The sequence below is a fragment of the Arvicola amphibius genome, chromosome 6, assembly GCF_903992535.2.
Source record: "Arvicola amphibius chromosome 6, mArvAmp1.2, whole genome shotgun sequence".
NCBI lineage: Eukaryota > Metazoa > Chordata > Mammalia > Rodentia > Cricetidae > Arvicola > Arvicola amphibius.
The window spans coordinates 145864899-145880912 of record NC_052052.2 but is presented as its reverse complement, the minus strand read 5'-3'; the positions used below and the strand labels follow the sequence as shown (position 1 = coordinate 145880912).

The window sequence follows — 16014 nt, the reverse complement described above, 5'->3', positions numbered from 1 at the left end:
TCCTCCTAGTTAGAAATTCAAGTAAGTAAAGACAGTCTACACACAGCTCTGTACAATCAGCACGCAAAACAGCCAAACATGCAGCAACCCAAACATTTATCATCTGGTACATTTAAAATACAGTTATTATCTATGCAACTGGAGATCATATGTACTGACACACACAGAACAAATGAACTCTGAAAACCATCAAGTCAAGTGATATTAGTAAATCCCTAGACCACATATTGTATGGTTCTGTTTAAAACAAAATGTTCAGAAAGAGGAGATGTGTGGAAACAGAAAGTTGACTGGTAGTTCTTAGGGTTGCTGAGGAGGAGGAGAAAGCAGTGGAGGGGGTGATGACTGCTACAGTTTTACTCTAGTTTCAGAAAGCTGGACATCCCCCCAACATCCCAACCCTGCAGAAAAGGACTCAACTCAATCAGGTGTATCAGAAGGACAAAAGAGAGCAAATCTACCAGAGTGGCACAGAGGATTCATCAGAGAGCTAGTTTGCTGCATCCTGTTTGAAAGAAGGATGTGGCACTTCGAGTTGCCTGCTGGGGTTAAAGTGATAGGCTGGATAGAGATGTTTTCCCATCCTTATCTAGCACAAGCAGACAATGCGGCAATTCTTCTGGCAAGCAGTGTCTTGCAGTCTACACTCATTTCGTTGCAGCAGGGCCTAATGGGAGCCTGATGGCACAGCTAGTCAATAACAGGCTTGCCATTCCCTCCTTATCATCAGTTCCTCAGCCGAGCCTCCATCTTCACCCAGCATCAAGGAGACTAAAGAAAGCAGTGCAAATTATGGTTGGTGAGTACTCTACCTTGCCCAAACTTTGGTCTTGGAGAGGCGTAGTAGGGAGACAAACCTACACATTCTCCTGGTAGAAACAAGACTGAACAATGAAGCATGAAGCAGGGCTGGGCTAGTTCACACTGTTGTCTCCAGTGTCAGTGGAGCCCAGGGAACCTGAGCCTCCTCCACCTTAACTTTCCATCAGTGAGAAGAAAGGAGTGACGTAAGCTGGTCTACATTCCCTTTCCTATCACCTGGTGTTAGTGGGGTCCAGTGGGGAGCTGAGCCCCCAGTTCTACTTGGCATCCATTAGAAAAGAAGGGTGGGAGGTGAGAAAGTGACTCACAAGGCACAGCAGGGAAATGAGGTTCAACCACAACTCAACAAAGCATGAGTCACCTCCCATCTACCCTAGATGGCAGTGGGGCCAGACCAGGACTTCATTTCTCAAGGAGCTAATCTTACACGATTCAAAGGCAACCTGACCATGCAAGGCACTGCCCACTTCTACCATGAAGGTGTCAACAGAGCAGAGGAAAGCTGCACTTCCATACGGAGACTGCTGAAAAGTAAAAACCAAAAAGCAGGGTCCAAAAATCTGTAACAAATCATTTGTCACACCAAGAATTAAGAAAATCACAACTTGAATGAGAGGAAATGATCAACAGATATGCAACATTGAAATTATTCATTAAGGACTATAATTATAACATGTCTTGGCATTAATTTTTAAAAGAACTGGAAGCTTTGAATGTTCTCTCAACAAAAAAAGGAATTGAACTAGAAATCACTAACAGAGAGACAACAGGAAAAAATTCTAAAGACTTAGAAATTAAATATCAAAGCTATAAATTAATTTATGGATTAAAGAGAACATCTCAAAGGAAATTACATAACACAGAATTGAATCAAAATGAAAATGGAACATACTGAATTACATGGGACAGTAATAAAGGAAATTTATTCCACTTTAAAGAGGAACGATCTCAAATCAATCCAACCACAGTCACAAGGAAGGTATGAGAAACAAAAACACAGAGCAAGCCTTGGAAGGGTAAGAACAAGGGCAGAAATTAAAAACAAACAAACTTTAAAACAGAAAAGCTTTCTACTGGCTTTATGGAAAAATTAACTGATGTGACTGATAAACTTCTGAAGAAGCTGACACACACAAATGAGCTATCACTTTAACCTGGTACCTGTCCACGTGTCCAACCTTCTGACACTGTGACATAACGTTATATACAAACGCTCCAGATAAAATCACTCAAGTATAAACTTCTTTAAAAAAAATGCAAGATTCTATGTGTTGAAAGATTTAAAATTCTGATAAAAATAATATTAAATAAATGTAGAGACATTATGCTTATGGATTTAATCAATATAGTAAAGATGGCAAAGTCCTTAATTTCATTTATATAATTTAATTCTTAACAAACTCCTGCCAGTTGTTTTTGTTGTTGTTGACATATACAAGCTTATTTAAAATTTACTGGGAGTCACAGGTCATAGCTACAATGATATTTAAAAAGAAAATTAAATGGAAAGAGTCCTCTATAGTGATCACAGCAGGATGGCTCTGCTTGGAGGTGAGACAGACAGATCAATGAGACAGAAAAGAGAGACGATGCACACACAAACCGGGGCATGAGAAATGAGAGCTGAGATTACAGGAAACGAGCACATGACAAGCGCAGTGTAAGGGCCAAGGGGAGGCGCCATGTTTACAACACTTGGTCTGCAGCTGGTGGCCATATCTTGGGAGGTTGTGGAAATGCTGGAAGGATGGCCTAGCTGGAGGAAGCAGGTCCTTCGGCTGTGCCTCTGTAATACTGGGCTCTTAGTCTGCTCTTCCTTCCTCTGCCTTCTGGGGCAGTAAGAGAAGAACAGCTCTCTTCTGCCATACATTCACCCCAAGCAATGTTCTGTCCAAGTACCTGGGACCAAGCAACCACGAACTGAATCCTCTGAAACCATCAATTTAAATGAACCATTCCTCCCTTAAGCTGTTTTCTTTTAAACTAACAATTGAGCTAGGAAGGGGATAAAAGACATCACAGACTTAAGCACAGGAGAATGTACACGTGGCAGAGAAGCACAGACATGATAGTTACAGTCATTAGCCAAGATGGATTAGTTTCCCTCGGTTCTTTACTGGCCCAAAGCTAAATGCAATTTGCAATAGAGAAATACAAAGAGGGACAGGAGCTATAGTCCAGTGAGAAGTGCTCACATAGCATGCACAAGAGCCTACATTTGTTCCCCAGCACCGTAAAAACAAAATACCACAAAGAAATGTCATTCTCCACTGGCTAGAACAGCTAAATAATAACAATACCTAAAACTGATGAAGAAACAGAACTTGGACTCTTATGCATTGCTAAAAAAAAAGTAAAATGGGGCACCCAAGATAACTCAGTGAGTAAAGAGTCTCTGCCATGCCTGACAAACTGAGTACCGTCCTGGGACCACGTAACAGGAAGAAAGAACTGACTTAAGCATGTTGTTCTCTGATCTCCACACATGCACATTGGCATGATGCACATACATGCACACACATATACATACAAAACAAATAATTGTAAACTATATTAAGCACTTTTGATTGAGAGGAATCAGAGGGAGAAATGAAATTCCCAAAGAATAAAAATATTATAAACCATAATAAATTATTTAGAAGAAAGTAAAATGGAGCCTGGGGACATGGCTCAATGGTTAAGGGTACTTGTGGTGCAAACATGAGGACCTTAGTTAAAAGCCACAGAACCTAAAAGCCCAGCAGTGTGATGGGGGTGAGTGGCAGAGAGAGGAAGCTTTCTGGGGCTTGCTCCTCATCAGCCCTCGATATTAGACCTCGGGGGAATAAGGCAGAATGATAGTGCAGGACCCCTGGCTTCCTCCTGTGGCCTCTGTGTGCACCAGCACACACATGTGCATACATCACACACATCATATTCATACACATATGCATGCACACACAGTTTTTTAAAAAGTAAAATAATATAGCCATTTTGAAAAAAGTTTACTCATTGCATATAAAATTAAAATAGAACTATCAGATGGCCTGAGAGGGAAGTTCTTCAAGCATTTATCTCATAGTAATAGAGACTCATCTTCACACAAAACTTACACATGTATATTCAGAGCAGCTTTATTTATAATAGCTCAAAACTGAAACAACCTTTCTGGAAGTCAATGAATAGGCACACTATGGCATGTTTCAGAAATAAAAAGGAATATACTACTGTAATCCACATGGCCTGGAAGTCAATGAATAGACACACTATGGCATGTTTCAGAAATAAAAAGGAATATACTACTGTGATACACACAGCCTGGGTGAGACTCAAGGGAGCTGTGCTGGATGAGAAAAAGATCACAGGCTGCAGCCTCATTTTGATAACTTCTCCCGATGGCAGAGTCATAAAAACAGGAAAATAAGATGTGCCCAGAAGTCTTGGGAAGTACATGGAGACGTCACCTTGTAGATGAACCGCTCAGCACCTGGTAGCAATGCCAGAACCCTAACCAACAGTGCCATGATGCCACTATTAAAGGAAACTAGTTAAAGGGTATTGGAATTCTTCTGTTGTGTGTGGATATACAATTCTTAACATCTCAATTTAAAATATGTCATCAAAAATCTACTAGGTAGACCTAAACAAGAGTTATCCAGCAGAGTTCAGACCCACAGTAGGGAAAATTGTGACCTGAGGGGTTATAGCCCTGTGTAGGAAAATCAGCTGAGACGGGTGAAGTGGGCAGGGCTGGGAGACTTAGAAGAGAAGGAATAAGTAAGCACAGTGAAGATAAGAGCAGGTTTCTCACTCTTGGAGAAGTGAATTACAAAAATGGAAAAAACTAGAATGATAGAATATGGCAGAGATATTGGATTGGACATGAAGGCAACAATGCCATATATATATATATATATATATATATATATATATATATATATATATATAAAGTTTTATACATATACACACACATATACACGGAGCACATTAAATATGATATAAAATTGATAGGTGTACTGTGATTTTGAGTGTGTGTGTTTCTTAACTTTGCCTGAAGTGGTTTGGGAACCTCAACATGGGGCAACTGCAGCGGGCATACCCAGATTTGAAGGGGGGGGGGGAATTTATTTTGTTTTAAATTTTGTCTGTCTGTGTGTGTGTGTGTGTGTGTGTGTGTGTGCGCACATGTAAGTGCAAGTGCCTACAGAGGCCATAAGAGGGCAACAGATCCCTTTGACCCTTTGAGCTGGAGTTACAGGTCGTTAAAAGCCTATTGATGTGGCTTCTGGGAACTCAATTCATGTTCTCTGGAAGAGCATCAAGTGCTTTTAACTGCTGAGCTATCTCTCCCACCCCAGATTTGGGTTTTAAAAAGGGCCATTACCCACTAAAATGAAGTAGGACTTCTTGGAGAAATATCAGCTTTCAAAGTTAGAGCAGAAATGGAAGAAAATGAACTAGTGTCTCAGGAATGGCAGAGATAGACATTCAAATATTCTGAACGTCTGAATATAGAAAAGCTGAAACATCAAGACAAATAGGAGGACCAGATTCCACTGAACAAAATACGAATCCACACTGAAATAACTGAGCACACAAAGAAGCGAAGATTGTTCCTTACACAGAATGCCCTCACAAACACAGTAACAACTCAGGGAGAAACACCAGCAGGTGCTGTAACACTACTGAGTCAAAGGTGATAGGAACAGGACATTAAACGGCTTCAAAGCGTCTTTCTATGAAATATTAACTATGAATGGAGAGAGTGACAATAATTTATACTGGGTAAATCTAGGCAGATACTAGTTTACTGATACGATCAAATTTAAAATTCCCAGTGATAGAACAAAATGACATCCTGGGTGACCTGAGGGCCACTTCTGTGAGGTTTCTAACAAAACTATAACTTCAAAGGTACCATTAGTAGAAAGCAGACATTCCAGACCTGGATGCATGATACAAAATAATTTAGCCATGATGGTAAACAAATAAGGTCATAAGAAAAGGCCTAAGGTCTTTGAAAGAGACTTAAAATCATTACAAGGCCAGGATATTATGGAGAATGCCTGTAATCAAGCACTTGAGAGACTGAGGCAGGAGGGTCAACATGAGTTTAAGGACAGCTTGAGAAACAGAGAGTTTGAGACAAGCCAGGGCTACATGGCAAGAACTTGTCTCAAGGGGGAAAAAAAGGAAGAAAAGAAAAAAGATTTTTTGCTATTAAAGGTATTAAAGGATATTATAGGAATCGCTGACAAAACTTGAATGGGATCTATAGGTGAACAGAAGACTGTATGTGTGCATATATCTCATGTGAGTGTGTGTATTTGTCTGTTTGTATCTGCAATACAGGCTGGAGGACAACCTCAAGTGTCATTCTTAGGAGTGTCTTCTACCTCTTTGAGTCAGGGTCTCTCACTGGCCTGAAGCTCATCATTTAAGCTAAGCTAGGCTTAGGCTAGCCAGTCAACGAGAGCCAGGATGTCCCTGCCTCTTCCTCTCTGGTAAGGGAACTACAACTCTGAATCACTACATCTGGCTTTTTTCTTTTAAACTTGGGAACTGGAGATTGAATTCGGGTCCTCAATGCTTGCACGGCAAGTACGCTATCAACAGAGCCATCCGCCCGGCGTCTTCGTATATGCTTTTCATCCAACTTCTAAGACCCACACAGTTCTTTTGTTTTTCAGAGCATCACAAGAAGGAAGAATATGGAAATCTAAAGGAGGACTACTGCACTATTCATGTAATATTCTAGTCAATTAAAAACTCATTCTGATTTGTCTCTATATTATTCATAATAAGAAATATCTAATAGACATAATAGGCAAAATTGTAGCAAACTCTATAAACTCAAAACCCCAATTTCCTTAACCAATAGACTATTAATAAAAGTACACAAGTGAAATTCAAGATGAAAACAGATTTAATATGCCTAACAAAAAGTGACGACATAGTGACACCTTTTGGATCCTGACACAAACGATACGTAAATACATTTATGGGACATAGGTATGAGATAGTGGGAATTCTGAACACTATTTAGAAAGCTGATGATACCATGAGTAGTGAGGTGTTCACTAAATAAAGGGATACACACCCACTGTGAGTGCAGAGGACGTGAGTGACAGCTGTCAGCGGGAACATGGGGGATGTGAACCCCTCTGTCTTACTCTCTGTACTTCTGTGATTTAGGAGTTCTCCCTAATGAGAGTGGCACTAATGAGAGTGTTCAGAATTGTTGTTTATAAGTGGTACAACCAAGATTTAAATCTAGGTTTGTCTCATCAGAAAGCTAGTTTTTATCCCTCTAAACATTAAGTTTGTTTGTTTTTTTATTTTCTTTATTAATTAATTAAATTTGTTTTTCAAGACAGGGTTTCTCTGTAGTTTTTTGAAGCTTGTCCTGGAACTCACTCTGTAGACCAGGCTGGCCTTGAACTCACAGAGATCCGCCTGCGTCTGCCTCCTGAGTACTGGGATTAAAGAGGTGCGCCACCACTGCCTGTCAAAAATTAAGTATTTTATTCATGTATCTTGACATTAAATTTTCTAATGATTCATTAGCCAACATTCAAAAAATTATTCTCCACCCTAAAATAGAATAAAGTATAAGTGACTACCTTTAATGAGATGCAATTTTTAAAAGTTAGATATTAAGTACATTTTTTTGGATTTCTTCCTAATTAAAAATTAGCTGTACTTATATGAGAAAAATATTAATAAATTATTCAATTAAAACAATTGAAAAGCTAAAAAAAATCAGCTCCTTTATTGATCAAAATGGTCTCCCTCCCTAGGGCATTCGGGAAAGTGCAGAGGGTTCAGGTGTCCCTGAAACCTGGATGACTGGATTCAGTAGGTGGAGCCCTAGTTTTCTCCTGTGTAATGAGTTTACCCTATCAAAGCTAACAGAACCCCTCCAGAAAAAAATCCACTAGAAGGTAACTGTGATAAAGAAAGGAAGAAGGAAGGAGGCTTGTGTGACTGTTTCATTTGCTGCCTGAGGTGATGCAGAGGGGACATGGCATAGACACTGTCAACTGTGTTTGCTGTTGTCACTTGAGGGTCAAGGAAATTGGCAGGGAAGAGGATTGGCACAGACAGTGTCCACAAACAGCAGTTCCCAGTGTTAGCTCCTCTAAAGCCAGACATGGCAGACAGATGGAGGACCTACAAGGCTTTGGGCTTCAGCCATGGGAAACACTGTTTCTCTCCATGTGAGAGAGGGCCCTCCTAGGATGGACAGATTCCAGTAAGAACACAAGGAACTGAGAGCTGACTGTTCCCAGCAAGCACTGAAGGCAACAGCTGCAGTCAGAGCTTCCTCCTTTACTTTCCTATCATCTCAGCCACACTGTGAGAAGAAATCTGCAAAGTCCATATTCAACAGCATGAAAATAAACTTTTACAGTTAGAAAATCCTGCAAGATATTGCCAAGAAAATGTTCACCATTTCTTCTGACTATCACTTGTGATGGCATCGAGGCCCACATTGTGGCTGAAATCTTAAATGCCCCTCCCAGGCTCCTATGCTCAAAACTTGGTCATCAGTCTGTGATGCTACTGAAGGACAGTGGAACCTTTACGAGGCGGGTGCTAGAGAACGCCAGTCACTGTGAGCATGCCTGGAACAGAAATACTGGGACTCTGACCTCTCCTGCCTTTGTTCCCAACCCAGTGATCAGCTTCCTCTGCCATATATTTCTGTCATGACGTTTGACCTCATACAGGCTCAAATGGAATGGGCCAGCTAGCCATGGGCTGAAACCTTTGAAACCATGAGCCAAATAACCATTTTCTCTTTTGAATTAATTATAATTTTATTAATATAATATTTATGTTCCATGGGTACAGAAGTATGGAGCTCAAATGTGCAGGAGTTCTGGGGTCAAACTGAGGTCCTCAGGCCTGGTGGCAAGTGCCTTTACCTCCTGAGCCATCATCTCACTGACCCCTACACTGATTTTTTTCTAGGTATTCTGCCAAAGGAAAGCTGCCTAGAACAACTGAGAAGGCCAGAGTGGAATCACGTCATCCATTTCCTGCCTCAGAACTGTAGACGGATGAGAGGCAGGCACAGCAATAGTGTAGGTTTGGCTTTCTTGCCTGGGCACCACAGGGAAATCCACACAAAAGCACCGGCAGAGTGGGCCTGAGTACTGCTGAATGCTTTGCCAGTGGCTCTTGCATGCACTGAAGGGAGAAGAAAGAAATGGCTGGCTCGCAGTAGGCGTTTGCAGGTAGGAACAAACGTGCAATCTCGGCTTAAGGTAACAATGCAAGAGACACGCAGGGCTTCTAACATCTCTATTTCAAAAGGCCAAGAGCATTATCCAGGGTTTGTAAAGGAACTCTACCAGGCCAAACAGAAAGAAAGGTCACGGAAAACACCTGGACCTGGGCTTCTGAAGTGAAAAGTAGAGCTTTTTCTTTCAGATACTTTCACATAATTACTTTTTTTTAAGCATTAATTTCCACAGAGACACAAAGTACACTAAAGAGATTATTACCATCCATGTTTGTAGCGGCATACCCACTGTTATTCACCAAAGTGGAATATGGCTTTTCATTCTGCGGCAAGACTCCTGCAGCCATAGTTGTCTGCTGGAAAATTAAAAAAAAAAGGATTATTGCTGAACTAATCAATTTTTTTAAAAAAAGATTATTGCTGAACTAATCATGTCAGACACCTGCTGCCCGATGTGGCAGTCATTAACTATGTGGCCCTTTCTTCTTCTCTTCCTTCTCTGTATGATGAACTCAGTACTCCAATACTGACCCACATCCCCAGATGCACTATTTGAAAACTTAGTACAAAGAAGGGTAAACTAAAGTTGGGTAGTGGTGCACACCTTTAATTCCAGCACTGGGAAGGCAAAGGCAGGCAGATCTCTGTGAGTTTGAAGCCAGTCTGAGTTCTGGAATTCTGTGAGTTCAGGACAGCCAGGGGTATGCAGACCCTGACTTTAAAAAAAGGCAAGTGTAATACCTTTCTATAGCCAAGGCTGTCCTCTGACCTCTCCGTGTGCCCTCACATCTTGCAGCACACACATCACACAGACCAAAACAATTAAAGACAGATCTAGATACTAGTATCATACAGAAATTCTTACATTTTTGTTTACAATTATTATGTTAAACTGCTGAAAGCTTTTCTTTGTCACAATTAGACTTCATGTTTTATGTTCCTGAATTTATACTGAAAATTCACACAAAAATGAAGATGCAAAACTGCCCATATCTGATTTCTGTGCCCATTTTTTTTTTACTCACAGTCACACACTTGGGTACATTTTGATTCCTTGGGAAGAGAAAATATTCTAGCAGGAAGAAGGGGGTGTTCTTGTTTTTTAGAATGCAGTATTTTCCATCATAGTGATTTCTTAAGCACAATCTCCATTCTCCATATATTCAATGTGCTAGTTACATGTCTCTGGCTGTCATCGTGGTTACATGTGTGGTGTCGAAAAGAGGCAACCACACAAGGGAGGCCAGAGAGGAGGATCTCAAATTTGAGGCTATGAAGTGAGGCACTGTCTCAAAATGAGCAAAAATCCCCAGCCAACCAACCAACCAACACTATTGCCTGCTGTGCAGCACTAATAGCTGAGCTCTGGCAGTGCACAGCTCTTTTGATACAGGGGATCAAGACTGGGGATAGTTTGGTGTCAGTGCACTAGCCTAGCACGCTGGAGGCTGGGTTCAACCCCTTGCACTGCAAAAAGCCTCCACCAGAACAAAAAAAAGATAGTGTACAAGAATAGGAAGCCTGTCTAACTATGGGAGTTACATTGTCAATTCTCACAGATCTGAGATATGTAATAATAAGTCAATGTGAGAAACAGAGTATACGGCCTTCAATGTCTGACAACAGAAAGTCAGTTCTGCTTGTATCTGCTAAGCCTATAGTACACCACGCAGAATCCTTTCTCAACTGTGGCTGTCAGTCTGCCCTTACCTGGGAATCTGGTACCTCAGTCTCACAGCTTTAGAAACTTAAGCTTTCCTCTCCGCCCAAACACCTGTAATCTTCCTCCTCATTTTCCCTCTTGAGTCCCTTCTCATCCACCTTCCTCAAAGAAATCCTGGTTAATTTTCCAGCAGGTCTTGACTTTTTCTTATTAAAGAAATTATTAAGATTTTTTGGAACTTTTCTTTGAAATGTTTGTTGGGGCTGCCCCTTCTTGGCCTTGACTTTGGGCTAGTTTAGATGTACTGCTAAGGCTAACCTTTTCTATAGATTTGCCCCTAGGTGTCCAGAGGCCTTTCCATTCTAGCTGACAGAGCAGAACTACTTGGGGCAAGTTCCCTGACTTGTATTTTCCTGATCTCAGATGGTTTGTACAGATCAGTACTCACCAAACTGCAGTTCAGCAAAGCTGAAGATCTTCTTGGGTGGGGTGTCCCTCCCCTCTCTGGGAGACATTAACTATGCAAATCCTAGCTACTTTGGCACCACTGAGTCAGCCCTCTATGTATCTCTGGGAAGGCCTGGTCCCTTTCTAAGCCCAAGTCTGGAACTGTCCCCAGGGAGGCAGCTGGTGCAACCTTAAAGTCATTGTGTTTACATCTCTAAGAGACCAAAGCCATGGGCTGCCTGCTTTCCAATCATTTTTTATAAGGTTGTCTAATATTTTAGTTAAGAATACACATCTGCCTTATTTATGTGTTAGGAACAGAAGTCTCTCCACTCATCTCTTAAACTCAAATCTGAGATATCTGAAATAATATCTACTGTATGCTTCTTTGCATAGAAACAGTATAGTTATGCATAATTGCTGATCAAAAATATCAAGATTTAAATATATTGTTGAGTCAGAGTTCTGTGTTTAAATCTTAGTTATTCAATTGCCATCTATATGAACTGGTCTGAGCTTTGAGTTCTGTTGCAGAATGATTATATGTGTACTTTCAGAGGTTGTAAGGAAGAGAAAAACTGTGTGTGCATGCATGTATAAACGTGTCTAAAGCAACGCCTGACACAAAGGAGATGCTTGGTATTTCACTTTGCAAATCAATACTGTAATTTTTTCCATTCCCTTCCTAGGCTACCGTCATTTTGCTCCTTCCTTAAAATAGTTTGTCAGCGACTCTCAGCATTACCTGTCTAATTGTCCTGCTAATTGTGACAGCTGAGCTTCCAAGAAGTCTTAAGAACACGCCAGCTCCATTCACAACTTACCTACTCATATGCCTAGCTGCAGGACAAGGAGAGTTTCGATTTTAATCCTGACATTTCACTCTTATGTAACTTCCTGACTCAATGACAAGGGTTTTGCTCACTCTGTCCCACAGTTCTTTCATCCCTAATCTGCCCCCCAGATGACTCAACTGCTAGAATTAGTCACACATTTCACTAATTAGTACCTACTACTTAAAGCTTGAGTACAGCGCTGAACTATTACTCACACGGTAACGACAGTCAGGAAGTAATGTTCTACTTCATAATCAATTCACTCCACAGAGATACTCAAGAACCTCAGCTCTCTCTTCTGGGTTGTGGAGGCAATGGTGTTTTGCATATTTCTTGGAGAGACTTTGCAATGAGCAAGTGCTCTAACCTTTCCTTCATGCTTCCAGCTCAAGCACTCCACTTGGGAATACATCAGGATCACCCTGGGTACCTGCAGAAGGGCAGATCCCTTCTTGTCCCCACTTCCAAGGTGTCTGAGTTCTGGTGGAGCATAACACTCACAAATTACTAATTTACACTCTTGTCGTTCTGATGTGTGAGGTCGTGTTCACTCTTACGGGCTACACTGTCAGTCAGTATGGTAAGATTCTAGACAACAATCACAGATGCTCAAGAATGTAAATTAATTTATCCAAGCCACATAAATATTATGGTGCTCAAATGGAAGCATATTTTATGCTCATTCATAACATGATAATAACCAAATGATATTATTTCACTCCCTGTCAGAAACTATTCCAATTCCTTTATATATTTTTATCTCATGTAATCCTTATTACACCCTATTACATGAGATAGAACAGTTATTCCTATTTTTAATAGACTTTTATTTTTTTACATTTATTTAGTGTGTACTCACAAGTCACAGGACACACATGGAGGTCAGAGGACAACTTTATAGTGTTGGCTCTCTCCTTCTATCATGCGGATCCCAGGGATTAAACTCAGGTTTGTCAGGATTAGTAGTAGCAAGTGCCTTTGCCCATGAGCCATATTCCCAGCATCTGGACTTAATTATTTTTAGATTTATTAATTTTAAGTTTTCTGTGTTTGTGCCTTAATATATATGCATCACATGCATGCAGGAGCCCATAGAGGCCAGGTGAGGGTGTTGGATCCTCTGGGACTGGAGTTGTGGGCAGTTGTGAGCTGTCATGTGGGTGTTGTGAACTAAACCCAGGTCCTCTGCAAGAACAGAGCATTCTCTTAACTACTAAGCCATCTCTCCAGTCCTGACAATGTTTTTAGAGCATTTTCGAACCCACAGAAAAACAGATTTAAAGTAAGACATTTTCCCATCTGACCCCGGGCCCTTTCCCACTTTCCAATGCAGCCTCTCACATGACCAACATTTTCTACAGAGTGTAGGACAGTTGTGACTACAACTAGTGAACCTCACACCACTGTCACCCAAAGTCCCAAGCTCATACTAAGCTTCTCTTTTGTTGTCATGCATTCTACAGGTCTAGAAAGGTGTATACCCTTACAGTACCACACCGGGCATTTACATTTTTAAAAGCCCCAGATGTTCTTCCTACTCGACCTTCCCTTTCCTAGCTTCTGGCAACCACTGAACTCCTACTTTCCAGTGCTGCCTTTTCCAGCATGCTAGGCTCACACAGTAGGAAGCCTTTGCAATAGACTGCTTCACTTCACATAAATGTGCATTTAAGGTTCCTCCATTCCCGTTCATGGTCTGGTGACTCACTGTGGCCTTGGCCTAATGTATTAGTTACCTTTCCACTGTCTTCACGAAACACCATGACTAAGACGACTTCTAAAAGAGGCACTATGAAAACAGTCCTATCTGTAGTCCTCAGAGGGAGGGCTGAAGGCCATCTTAAAAAGACAATCTATCTGGCAGTTTACTACTAACTTCACTGGCTTCTGTGGTCTCACACTTTAACTACACCTTAGGGAAGACTGCCAGGCTCCCGGCGGCAAGTCACACAGCACAGAAGACAGCATTCCAGGAGCCCTATTTCACCCTTTAGAGAGCTACGCTGCTCACGTCACGCTGCAGACCATACTTCAGGACAAGACAAATGCGGTGAACTGGTAGCCATAGCTGAAGCTATTCCACATCCCCTTTTCCTGCTAGTAGCTGCACCTGGCAAGTTATCCTCCAGGTCAGAGCCAATCTCCAATTAAGGCACAAACACTTCTAAGATCATCAAGACAGACAACTCCCAGCTCAGCACCCATCAGAATGACCTGGTGGGCTGGGGACTATAGTTCAGCATTTGTCTTACACAGTTTCTAGTATCATAAGTAAAAAGAAACTGGTTAAATGTTATAAAAACCCAATGCTTGCCTCCACCCTCATTTCAGACTCAGAAGGTCAGGAGCTGAGAGCCTCTAACTGGCTTCCGTGGTGCTCACATATTCAGAACCACTGTAGCAGGCAAGAAGTCTACACACACCTAACAGCAGATTTACATTTAAAGAGTTTGTCACGGAGGACTGCTGCCTGGCTTTCTTCAGCTGTCAACATTAAACATATTTTACAGTTTCTAAGCCAATTCCAATAATATCATGAAATATACTGAGAAGCTCCATATCTTCAACTAAATCAGGAAGCTGGCTAATATTCCTGGGTGAGATTTGGGTATTAATGATCTTACCAAGTTTCTATCTTAAACCAAATTGCCTGAAATTAGGAAATTGCTATCAGACTGATGTCAATAAAACCAGACTGCTTAAAACACGGGCTACTTTTTGGACAAGTACCAGATCATGCCTCTTTGCACACCATTATGTGAATTGCTATCATGTTTATTATTCAGATATTCCTTTTAATATATATTGATATATGATACTATAACAATTATATTTCTATATATGCATATCTTTACACACATTGTGACTTTTAATATATATTGATATATGATACTATAACAATTATATTTCTATATATGCATATCTTCACACACATTGTGACTTTTAAGCTTTTTTCAATCACCTACTATTCATCACGAAAAGCTCAACATGGTTCGTTATTTGCTTTTCTTATGACTGCTTATTTCTAGACTAGAAAGGATAAGGAGACTTTTTACCCATTTAATTCCTGACGAGGAAATATGTGAAATGCATTTCAAGTGCTTGGGCTACAAGTCTGAATGACTTAAAATACGGCAGGAATGTGCTCCTAGGGATTCCCAGAATGAGTCAGACCTTCCACAGCAGGACACACAGTACATCTGGTTTAAGCTGAGCTCATTTACTAGCCTTTCCTTCTTCCTGAGAACAAGGCAAAGGGTTGGAGAAATTTTCAAGAGAATAAGCACACTCTGGGGGCCACAGAGACTTCTGCTCTTCCAGCTAACCCACGTTCAGTTCCCTGCACCATCAGTAGCTCACAACTGCCTGTAGCTACAGCTTCCAAGAATCCAATGCCCTCTTCTGGCTTCCACAGGCACCTGCACACATGTGACAAACTAACAGACACAGACAGGCTGGCAGGCAGGCACACATGCACACACACGAAGATAAATATAAACCTTTTCTTAAAAGTAAGCACACAGAACAAGGAGCAGGAGTAGGCCAACTATCTTCTCAAGGTAGCTGGAGGACAGAAAGCATATGAACATGAAGGGACAACACATGTCAAGCAGAGGAGTTCAGTCCAGAATGCAATCATGAAGAAGTTACTGACTTACGATTCATAAAAAAAAAAAAAAAAAAAAAAAAAAAAGATGGTACTCAAGCCAGCGGCGGTGGCACATACCTTCAATCCCAGCACTTGGAAGGGCAAGGCAGGCAGATATTTATGAGTTCAAGGCCAGCCTGGTCTACATATTAACTTCCAAGTCAGGTAGGGCTGCATAGTGTGACCTTTTCTAAGAAAAAGAAAGAAAGAGAGAGAGAGAAGGGAAAGATGGATGGAAGGAGGGAGGGAGGGAAGAAGGAGAGAAGGAAGAAGGAAGGAAAGGGAGAGGGAGGGAGGGAGAGAAAAGAAAAGAAAAGAAAAGAGAAGAAAAGAAAAGAAAAGAAAAGAAAAGAGAGGGAAGAAGGAA

At 41.1% G+C, this 16014-nt stretch overlaps 1 protein-coding gene across 5 annotated transcripts in view; it reads right to left on the bottom strand.

Annotated features, from left to right (window-relative positions):
- Ptpdc1 (protein tyrosine phosphatase domain containing 1) overlaps window positions 1–16014 on the bottom strand; it is a 55886-nt gene that overhangs the window by 27915 nt on the left and 11957 nt on the right. For 3 of the 5 annotated variants that reach the window (XM_038334993.1, XM_038334992.1, XM_038334989.1), the window contains exon 2: window positions 9315–9408. In XM_038334993.1, coding sequence (XP_038190921.1) covers window positions 9315–9399 — 85 coding nt within the window. In that variant the 5' untranslated portion in view covers window positions 9400–9408. Of the gene's footprint in view, window positions 1–9314; window positions 9409–16014 lie in introns of those variants that run through there. The other 2 variants (XM_038334990.1, XM_038334991.1) reach the window with 2 other exon arrangements.